At 41.2% G+C, this 11549-nt stretch overlaps 1 protein-coding gene across 1 annotated transcript in view; it reads right to left on the bottom strand.

Annotated features, from left to right (window-relative positions):
* Window positions 1-551: 551 nt before the first annotated feature.
* Window positions 552-11549, bottom strand: part of LOC113410657 (uncharacterized) — an 88242-nt gene continuing 77244 nt past the window's right edge. The window contains exons 5-7 of the mRNA XM_026665315.2: window positions 10298-10929; window positions 5076-5221; window positions 552-2203 (exon numbers count right to left, since the gene is read on the bottom strand). Coding sequence (XP_026521100.2) covers window positions 1408-2203; window positions 5076-5221; window positions 10298-10929 — 1574 coding nt within the window. The 3' untranslated portion in view covers window positions 552-1407. The remainder of the gene's footprint in view (window positions 2204-5075; window positions 5222-10297; window positions 10930-11549) is intronic.

Genomic DNA, 11549 nt, shown 5'->3' with positions numbered 1-11549 from the left:
GTTTGAACACCCTTGTTCTACCACATGAAAACCTCATCTGGTTACTTCTCAAGCTGGTGGCCAAGAGGAGAATGCTGTCCTCTCTTCCTTTCATACAGACATGTTCCCAACAACACATATTATGTTCAGTGCTTACAGGTAGTTGTCTACTTATGACTGCAACAGGAACCGGAATTTTGGTCATAAGTCATGACGGTCTTGTTCCCGTGACTGGACCCAATTTTACAGACATTTTTATAACTGTCATTAAATGAATCATGCGGTTGTAAGTTTGGACCCATTCTCCCAAGTGGGAGGGGGTTTCGGGTTTTTTTGCTGAAAACTAGCAAACAACCATTGCAAATTGTAGTCATGTGATTGTACGATGCTGCAACCAGTTGTAAAGGTGAGCCGGTTGCCAAGCACCTAAAATGTGGTCATATGACCACAGGGGAGCAACATTTTACAATGGCTGGAATTGTTTTATGGGCCCTAAATCCCCTTTTCCAAGTCTACTGTAACTCCAAATGATCATGAAACAATCAGTCATTAAACTGAGGACTACCTTCTTTCTTGATACCAGCTCTGTAAATGATAGGTTGGTTCTCGATATGACAATATCTCAAGCAGTTTTACTTCCACAGAGCCTTCACGTTCTTATGCCTCTGGTTTTTTTCAAAGGGAATGCAGGCCTGAGGAAAGGGAGGCTAGAATTCTTACACTGAATGGATGGCAGACCTAAAGAGAATCTCGAGGTTTCCCAAAAGTGTGCTTCTATGTGAACAGAACTACTCAAGCTGAAAAAGAGGATTAGACCAGTGAAATCCCTAACTGTTCTGTGTTATCTATTCTCAGAAGTTCCGGGGTGAGGATTCTGTAATTAGCTGCAAACTAAGAATGCTGTAAGAGGACACTCTGCCTATAGGTGTATCCAGGTTAAGCTTCCACACTGAGGTTTCTAGGTTAGGGTCTAGGTGATAAGAAGATTTAACAAGTTTAAACATGGACTCATATTTTTTTTTGTGGAATTTAGAAACATTGGTTGTGGTTCACACCGCATGCTTTACCTGGGACTTACTGAATTATTCCACTTCCTGGGATCACGCAACACATGGAACCATAAACTGGCCAATGGTCTGGGTTGCACATTTTGCTAAGCCTAACCAAAGTTAAGACCCATCAGGCTTACCATGTTGTGTGAATACAGGCCCTGTGCCCTTACCCGACTTAGTTAAGCCTGCGGTGTGAAAACAGCACTACAAAGCACTTGTTAGAAAGTCCTTCCTAGTAGATAGTGGTCATAGGTAGCACCAATGCTATTTGAACAGCTGAAGTTCATCCTTTGTGCAGTTGTGTTGACAAAGAGATATTCAAGCAGGCCTGGTGGGGGTTCAGAGCTTGGCCAAGTCATTTCTCGGGCAGCCCCTCTCACGACCTATTGTGAGATGCACTTATCATGATATTGGGCAAAGCGTTACGCCGCTTCTTCCAGGAGCCCAGCTCCCGAGAGTACCTCCTTATCTGCCTAAACCAGTGGTGAGTTCGGGCCTTGTCCCCATCTCGAAATATGAAGGATTCCCGTCTTATCTCAAGCAGTTCAAATGTGTCGTCGCAGTCGGGATCCACAGAGACCACACAGTTGCTGAGTCTCAAGGGCTCCCTGAGCAAACTGAACTTCCCATTGTTCTTATCCCGAATAAGGACCAATACTGCATCTTTCACAGAGCCTGGCTCCCCTGGTTCAAAACTGGACTCAGATGCACGCCTGATGTTGACCATCAGGAGAACTTGCATCTTCTGGAACTTCAACGTCTTGCTGCCCTTTTTCACCCATTGTCCATCAGGCGGCTGGGCCAGCTGTAAGGAGCCTTCCATCACAAACCGTGTTTCTTCCCGCAGCCAGCCCATTGTTTTGAGAGCAGTTTCCCTCATTTCAATGTTGATCACCTCTCTGTTCTTCTTGCTGTCCTGGCGGAAGGAGCGCAGAGTCCATGAATTCCCTTCCTGCTTGGTTTTCATATTGATGTGTTCCAGGTGGGACTCGATGCGGCTTTTGGCCTCCAGCAGATTGCTGTAATCTGGGTGGTACTCCATAGTGGCTTTGATGATGCGGCTCAGAAGAAGGGGATACTTGGTGACTCTCTGTAGTGGAGCTATGAGGAAGGACCGAAGATTCATGCGACGAAGGGCAGTGTTGTCATTCTGAGAAACATTGAGGAATATCCTGCAAATAATGGGAGTGATTAAATCATAACTTTTTTCATGCATACAAAACTGTAAGAAAATCTGGGGGTGGAGTTAAAAGAGTAACCAGCCTAGAATTCCTATGTAGTCACAAGTGGACCAAGTCCAACCCTCCCTGAATTCCATCGACCCTTATCTAACTCCTAGCAGATGCTAACCATTAGTAGAGAAGGTTCCTGTGTTTAGGGATTGTGTTTTGGTAATAAATCAGTTTAATTGGACCCTCAAGTGTGGAGCTGGTCTTTTGTGCTGAACAAAAACATATTTACCTCTAGTGACCCAGTGCCTTAACAATGCATTATGCTGATGCTTAGTGGAACTGAATTATTTCTCTACTCATCCTTCTGGATAATCACTCAGCCTATTTCAGAGTTTAATTCATTATATAAATTATGCAGCATGGAGTAAGAAATAGGAGTTCTACTCAAAAACCGAATCTTATCACGAGTCATCTTTTAGATGGAGCAAGGATCGAAATGTCAACCCTACTGATTCACTCCTACCACAAAGATCTACTGAGACAAAGTCCTTCATTTCTGCATAATGGCAGCAGAGCAGGCTGGCCCAATTACTGCACAGACTTAGGCAGATGTTTTGGACAAGACAGCTGAATGCAGCATCGATTATGCTGAATCCCCAGAATTAACCTTCCATTCATAGGTATAATGGCGGCACTTACAAATGATAAAGATTTACTTAATCACACTTTGAATTGCCTTTGTACATGACAGGGGGCACCCCGTGGCTTTACTAGCTTACTAAATTACTACATCCAGCCTTCCATGAGGGACTCTGGCAAACCTGCCCTTTTGCACATCAGTTCCCTATTCTCATTTTTCTAAAATGTCTCACATATAGACATGAAAATGGAGAAATGTGTAAGGGCCAAAGAGCATCTATTTCTTTTCATGTATAGCGAATGGAGAATAGATAGCCCATGTTTTCTGTCAAAAGAAAAGATGCTAAAAAGCACTAGTTGGGTAGACTCCTCAACGTTTAGGATCATGTTATGATAAGATAAGGTTGCTGGAGCCAACTGAACCTGTGCCAGTGGCCCATCCCTGGCGCCTGCTTCTAAAGGCTCAGTTGAATAACAATAATGAAAATTGCAGTGGATTAAATAGTGAAACAGTCATTACTATTTAATTTCCAGAATTTTATAAACATACTGCATTCCACTTTCTTTCTAATATATTTTTTGCTTCTTCTCCCACCTGAAAATAATTGCAACTATTGCATATAACTATTCAAAAATTAGCATTTTGAATTTCCTAAATCTGACTTATCCAATTGGTAGCCAAGGACTAGTTTTCTACCACTTACCATTTCATCAATAATTCCAAGGGTATGCAAATGTAGATTTTATTATCAAGACTCACTTTGGACAAGAATTTGTACAGCAATAGCAATAGCCCTAGACTTATATACCACTTCATCGTGCTTTACAGCCCTCTCTAAGCGGTTTAGAGAGTCAGCATATTGCCCCCAACAATTTTGCCTCCTCATTTTACCCCCTCGGAAGGATGGAAGGCTGAGTCAATCTTGAGCCTGGTGGGATTTGAACTGCCAAATTGCAGGCAGCCGATAGTCAGCAGAAGTAGCCTGCAGTACTGCACTGCTCCGCCAAGACTCATATTGTTGATCATTTCCTAGAAAACTCGTATTGTTTCCTAGAAAACATGCTAAATTCCTAATCATAATCTTTCATCTCCTTTCTTCCTATCAAATACTTATATACCCGTATTTATGAGGCAAATTGGAAAAAAAAATTCAAATAATGACGCACAGGCGCATATAACACGCATTCTTCATTTTAAGAGGAAATTTCAGGAAAAAAATTAAATTTCCCCGCCGCCCGCCTAAATAAAAACTTTGAAGCAGAAAATAAGGGTAGCTTCAGAACTTTTTTTTTTTTATTAATATTATTACCACTTAAGAATCAACTTTGCTGCACTTACAAATTTCTACCTCAGGAGTAATGAATTAAAATAAAATCATAGGTTGGCTCAATAGTTTCAGTTTATTCTCTTCCAGTTTAGCAAAGTAATAGGATTTGTCTCAGTGACTTTCATTGTACTTCTGAGTCAATGTTGACTCAAAGTGTTGACTAGTCCCTTCTGCTTAGCATGATTTTCTGAATTGGTTTGCCATTTCTTTCTTCATGGGTTGAGAGGAATTGGTTTAAGATCACCCAGCTGGCTTAATGCCTAAGGTGAGACTAGAACTCATGACTTCCCAGTTTCTGACCTGAACCATTGCAGATAGTCCTTGACTTACAACCATTTGTTTAGTGACTGTTCAAAGTTACAACAGCACTGAAATAAGTAACTTGTGACTATTTTTCACTCTAATGACCATTGCAGCATCCCCATAGGCCCATGATCAAAATTCAGACACTTGATAACTGGCATGTATTTATGTTAGTTGCAGTACCCCGGGATCATGTGACAAGCAAAATCAATGAGGAAGCCAGTTTCACTTAGCAACCTTATTATTAACTTATTACTAACAACCTTATTACTCACTCAACAGCTATGGCAAAAAGGTCATGAAATGAAATAAGACTCACTTAACAACTGTCTTGCTTGGCAACAGAAATTTTAGAGTCACTTGTGGTCAAAAGTTGAAGACTACCTATTCACGAACCTGGCTCTCTTAGTCACTCAGGGAAAACAATAGGTGAGTAAAGCCATTTCATTATCCCAGTTGCCAACATGTCACTGTTAGTACAAGCTCAGAAACATTTGTTCCTCAGTTCTAGCCATCAGTATTATCCATCCCCAAAGCACAATTGCTTCCAAGTGTGTTTTCTTGAACCTCCTGCCTAGTTAAAAATTTGGAACCATCCTCACCTGAGTAACTCTTTTTCCTTTTCCAATGCATTGAGCATGTTCACGGAGGATGGCTGCTGGAGACAATATGTCTGGAATGCAGGCAGCATGTTCACAAACTCCAGGAATATTTCACCAATGCACACAGTCATGAGGTCATCATCACCCTGTCAACATACAAGATGAAGAAGAGAAACAGAAATGCTGAAGGGTAAACAGTTAATGGGGAGAAGGTGGCATGTTGAGTTGATTATTCTCCTCCCAATTTTCTTTTCTGATCATTTTCACTTTCCGTTAATTGGCAATATTAGTTAGAAAAAGATGCTTAAGGAAGGCGATTCCCCAAAAGGCAGAGAAACTAAGGCTTATGTGGATGAATCGAAAGCAGATGAACCATCATGCCACATTACTAATAAAGACAAAATGGCAGCATCTCTGGATATTCTGATACAGCACTAAAAATTCAAGCACTGTTCAGGATGTTCTGAAACTCAGAAAATAGGAAATCTAAACACTGTAAAGCAGGAGTGTCAAACTCACGTCGTCACGGCTGCGTCATGTGATATATCGGGACTTCCCCTCCCCCTTTGCTAAACCAGGGGTGGACGTGGCCAGCATGTGACATATCCAGCCTGTGGGCCGGGAGTTTGACAGCCCTGCTGTACAGTAACTCAAGCAGGAACTAAAAGTGGAATAAGCCAGGAAGATCTGAGTTGGTTTAAAGAATTATCAACTAAATGAAAGTCGTCTCAAATTGCAGAGGTTGCCTAGAGTGCTAGCAAAGCTTACTGTGTTACTATGAAATATAAACGTGATGTTCATTACTGGAAAAAGATATTACAGACATTATATTTGATTTGGCTGATATATAGGATTGTAACAAGAAAATTTTTTGAGGATTAAAGGAAGTGGAGACAATTTAGAAAGGACCAGTTCTGTTGGATATCTCAAATTTAATGACCATCTGTTGGATTTAAAGACTTCAGATAAAAATGCTATTATAATAGAGAGGAACTGAAATAATTCTGATATTTAGAATACTGTGTTCAGGATTTAATTTTCAGCTCTTTGATTGTCCTTGATTTCCCTGTTTGAACTTCCAGCATCATTGGAGTACATAAGTCAACATGTCATATTATAACACGGGCTCAATTTACATATTTCTGTCTTGGCTTAAAGGAGAAATCTTGGGCAAGACATCATTTCAAATTTCAGCAAGTGTTCATACATTTTGGCAATTACATGTTCATCATTTGTACGTATAATTCAACTGTTAACCTCAATCTTTCCTTTTTTTTAAACAGTTTTCAATAATAAGATCTGAATGTGGTTTGCGATGCTGGCTTGTTCTAAAGCAGGTGACCCTACAGTTCTCTGATATGGATATGGCAAATTGAAAACTTCTACACACGGACTGAGAAAATGGGAATTCATGAAGGCAGGTGGGGCTCATTCATAAGTTTCAACTTCTTAGAGATTCAAAACCATTCATTGCCTTACCATTCACCAGCTGAAACAAATGTGCATCTTTTTCTACATTGGGATTTGCCTTTTATTTGATAAAGGTTATGATCCAATGCAGGGGTGTCAAACTGGCTCCCCAAGGGGGCGGATGCGTCATGCCCCACCCCAGCTCCGCGAAAAGGAAAACGTCGCAAAACATCACGTGACGGAATTCAAAGGCACCAAAAATAAACATCTGTAGTTACATTTTTTTTCCTGCAAAAATTGAGAATACTTACAGAATTCTGAGTAGGTCCACTAAGAAACAGTTAACTACTCATTAAATACACTGGGGTTTATTTGCAAGTAGAAGTGCACCAGACTGCAGTCCAAAACATGTGAGAGCCAATTTAAATAAACTTCACCTTTGAACTATGGTGACCTGTGACCACTGAGTCTATTCAAATAAGCGGACATTAGGATCGTGCAAAGCATTTCACAAGGACACCTTGCAAAATGCAGAAGCATGAATGGCTCACCCCTCCTTGAAGTATTAAAGCAGCCACATCTTCTAGAAGGGTTGCCACAGCTATTTCAAGTGTTTTCTCCAGTTTCCGCATATGCAGACACACATGGGCAATACTTCTACTGGGGAATCACAAGCAAAGCAAAATGACTGTAACTGCATATGCATATGCACGCAGAGACAAGGGAAGGAACCTTTAAAGCAGTCAAGCCTTCTGAAGAATGTAGCTGCTATAACCCACGAGTGTCAAACTCACAGCGTCACGTTGTCATGTGATGTTTTGTGACATTTTTTCCCTTCACAGAGCTGGGGTGGATGTGACCTGTGCATGATGCAACTGGCCCACGGACTGCCAGTTTGACATCTCTGCTGTAACTCTTGAAGATGTGTAACACACTCACACCTTTCATAGGGTTGTCATAGTCCTAGTGAAAATAACCCTCCTCTTCCTCTTCTTCCTTCCCTCTCCTCCTCCAAAGCTGTTTAGTAGGAGTATGGTCGATTGTAGGACAACCCTATTACTATTAATCTTCTCATCACTCCTTATCACACATCCCCTCCCACTTGTGACTGTATGGCTGTAACTTTGTCGCTTGTATCCTTACGATCTATATTGACTGTTTCCTAGTATGATTTGATTGCTTATTGTACCCTATGGCTATCATTGTTGTATCTTGTGATTCTTGACAAATGTATCTTTTCTTTTATGTACACTGAGAGCATTTGCACCAAGACAAATTCCTTGTGTGTCCAATCACACTTGGCCAATAAAGAATTCTATTCTAGTCTACCCTTTTCTCATTACTAAAAATACACACAACTTCCTAATAGATCACCAGGTCTTTGGGCCATCTCATTCAGGGCTGTCCAGTTATAAGAAATTTCTCAGGATCTTTTTCCAGCTTTACCTGGAGTTCCCAGGAATCAAACAAGTATAAAATTTGGCCATAGCCTGAACTATGGCCTCTCTCTCTGACCATCCGTCTATCTGAATCAGTACTATTTATTCCAGAAGACAAAGATCTTGTGGTGCTTCAGCTGTTGATAAGCTACAGCTCCCATGATCCCTCACGATTAACCATGTTAATTGTTTTGCTGAGCCTTATAATTGAACCGTGTTTGAAGTTCCTTGCCCTACCCAACTCAATTTGGACAGCAGTTCTCCCAATTTTATAGGGAGGCCATCTATTGCTTAAAAATGAAAGCAGAGCTTTGTATGCCTGGGACCCAAGTTAGAATTATCTGCATGAGGAAAAAAAATGCAACAACTGTGTACTAGTATTAAATGAAAGCTTCTCCCCAAAGTGATTGCCAGTCTTAAAATAATTATCTCTGTCTCAACTGACTTTTGAGGTTAACCAATAAGGCTTACAGATTGGCATAATTAATGTATTTTAATGCCTTTCTAATCCATTATAAATAACCTTCAATGCCTTCAGGAAAGATGGACAATCTGCAACATGGTTTGAATAATACTTAAGAAATCAACTACCCTAACGTTCATTCATTCATTAACTGTTGGCAAAGCTAAGGTTTTCTTTTAATTATTAATTCAGAGGCAAAACTACCCCATTTGGATGGTGCTCTCAAAATGAATTTCCGTAGGAAACTACAGGTAGTCCTTGAATATGGTCTGTTGTTAAGATGGTTGCTGAGTGAGTCATGTCCAATTTATGACCTTTTTTGCTGCAATTATTAGTTGAATCACTGCAATTGTTGAAGGAATCGTGCAATTATTAGCTGAATCTGGCTTCCTCCGTTGACTTTGTCAGAATCTGGCTGGGAAGGTTACAATGGGCAATTACATGACTCTGGGGGTGCTGCAACTATCCATAAATACATGCTATTTGAGCTGTGGTGGCGCAGTGGTTCACATGCAGTACTGCAGGCTACTTCTGCTGACTGCTGGCTTCCTGCAATTTGGCAGATCAAATCTCACCAGGCTCAAGGTTGACTCAGCTTTCCATCCTTCCGAGGTGGGTAAAATGAGGACCCAGATTGTTGGGGGCAATATGCTGACTCTATAAACCGCTTAGAGAGGGTTGTAAAGCACTGTGAAGTGGTATATAAGTCTAAGTGTTATTGCTATTTGCCAAGTACCCAAATTTTGATCAGTTGAATGTGGAGATGCTGCTTCTAAGAGTGAGGAACAGTTATAAGTCAGCTTTATTAGTGCTGATAATTGGTCACTAGACAAAATGGTTGTAAGTTGAGAACTACCTGCATATGGTTTTCATTCCTTTCAGAGGCAGTAATGAACTACAAAATATAAACAGGCAGCGGTCTTTACATTACATTAGGGTTTTTTTATAGAAGGTATCACAGCTTGTTAACACCATTTTCCTTCAGCCAAAAGAAATGTGCTCATATTGGTAACCGAAGGCAGATGTCACAGTGCAACAGGTTTATTGAAGTTTGGGAAATGAAGGTGGACTTCATAGGGAAGAAAAGACACTCAGTTAACTAAATTCAGAGCTGATGAAGCATATTTCATGTGCCTGTTCTAAGAATTCTGGACAGATGCACAGAAAGGATTCTGGGATACATCTGATGCAGTTAAACATCTGGAGGGTACCTTCTCAGAATGCTGAATTTCTCAATACATTGGAGGTCAACAAGATGATAAATAGAATAGCAGAGTTGGAGGTCTTCTAGTCCAACCTCCTGCTTAGGCAGGAAACCCTACACCACCTCAGACAAATGGTTGTCCAACATCCTTTTAAAAACTTCCAGTGTTGAAACATTCACGACTTCTGGAGGCAAGTTGTTCCACTGATTAATTGTTCTAACCGTCAGAAAATTTCTCCTTAGTTCTAAGTTGCTTCTCTCCTTGATTAGTTTTTACCCATTGCTTCTTTTCCTGCCCTCAGGTGCTTTGCAGAATAGCTTGACTCCCTCTTCTTTGTGGCAACCCCTGATATATTAGAACACTGCTATCATGTCACCCCTAGTCCTTCCCTAGACATACCCAGTTCCAGCAACCGTTCTTTATATGTTTTAGCCTCCAGTCCCCTAATCATCTTTGTTGCTCTTCTCTACACTCTTTCAAGAGTCTCAACATCTTTTTTACATGGCGGTGACCAAAACTGGATGAGTATTCCAAGTGTGGCCTTAGCCAGGCATTATAAAATGGTATTAATACTTCAAGTGAAGCATCTTTGGACGTAGTAATTCTTAAATGAGTGTCACAAAGTAGCATGCTTCAAAAACAAATAAGAGATCATCTAAACTGCTGCAAATGGGAAGGGAATTGCGATTTGAAGTCACACAGTACCTGCTCGATAGCCTGCTCAATCTCTTCTTGAAGATACTCCAGAAAGTTTTCGTTGAGGTCAATTAGCTCCTGGATATTGCTAAAAACCACCAACAGCTGTTCTTGTGTTAGAAGGCCAGCTGCTTGCATGGGGAGATAGAATTCCTCCTTGATGATGCGGAGGTCTTCCCCATAGCTAGCTTCGGTGTTGACAAATTCCAACACTGATTCCTTCCGTTCTGTCCTGCACTTCAGGCACTTCTCACAGAGAATGGCCTGTTTCCTGTTTTGATTCTGGACATCTGTTTCCAATGGAAAATCTCTGCCACCGCAGTCAGTGCAAGGTTGATGGGCTTCCCATGCCTGCAGAGATGTTAATGTTTCTGATGCCCGGTTCCTCCACTTCCTACTCAACACCTGGCTGATACCGCTATCAGCCCGCTCCATCTTGGATGACCTAATCCTTGGCGCCCCACCACCAATGATGGTGTCAGCACTGTCTCTCTCCTCGTTCCCGCCTGCAATTCCACTGTCTGCGCTGAGACTGCTAACGTTGCTCCAGCGGTGCTTGGAACGAAAGGAGCTGCTCAGGACATGGTGATTCTCATCAACAATGTTTCCATGGTTGACAGTGGCTTTAGCCAGTGCTGGACCTGAGCAGAGAAGCAAAAAGAATGGACATCACTGTCTAGCAATAAAAAAGATTCACCTGTAATGATACAGCATTATTTTCATTGGAATCTTGCAAATCACCCGACCGATTCTGCTCAGAAACTAAAGCAAAATTGGACCAACTTACTATTTTGGTGGGAACACCACCAGGAAATTCGAAGACTGTAAGATAAATTGGGAAGTTGGAAACAATTCTCAAAATAGGGAAATGATATGAGGCTACCAAGAAAACTGCAGAGATCTGTCCATGTATTCACTAGGGGTCAAGTTCAATCTGAGGATACCTCAACTGTTACTAAGTAGAAGAAAAAATATTTTTGACATTTTTATCTACAGCTAATGTAAGCCATTCTCTAAGCCAGCAGTCCCCAACCTTTTGGGTACCAGAGACCAGTACCATGGAGAGAGATTTTTCCATGGACCAGAGGGGGTGTGGTTTCATGTGCTGCCTGAATCCTGTGGATGGGGCTTCACTTGTTTGTATGGCCCAGTTTCTACCATGCCACAGACCACGGGTTAGGGATCCCTGTTCTAAACCGACACCATTTCTTTAGAAAATTAAATGAACTATGAAAGTTGGGCAAGAGAATCAGCCATTATT

The sequence above is a fragment of the Notechis scutatus genome, chromosome 1 (assembly GCF_049901735.1).
Source record: "Notechis scutatus isolate UNSWTSFEM ecotype Mainland chromosome 1, rNotScu1.2, whole genome shotgun sequence".
Taxonomy (NCBI): domain Eukaryota; kingdom Metazoa; phylum Chordata; class Lepidosauria; order Squamata; family Elapidae; genus Notechis; species Notechis scutatus.
This window is presented reverse-complemented; position numbering and strand designations above follow the sequence as displayed.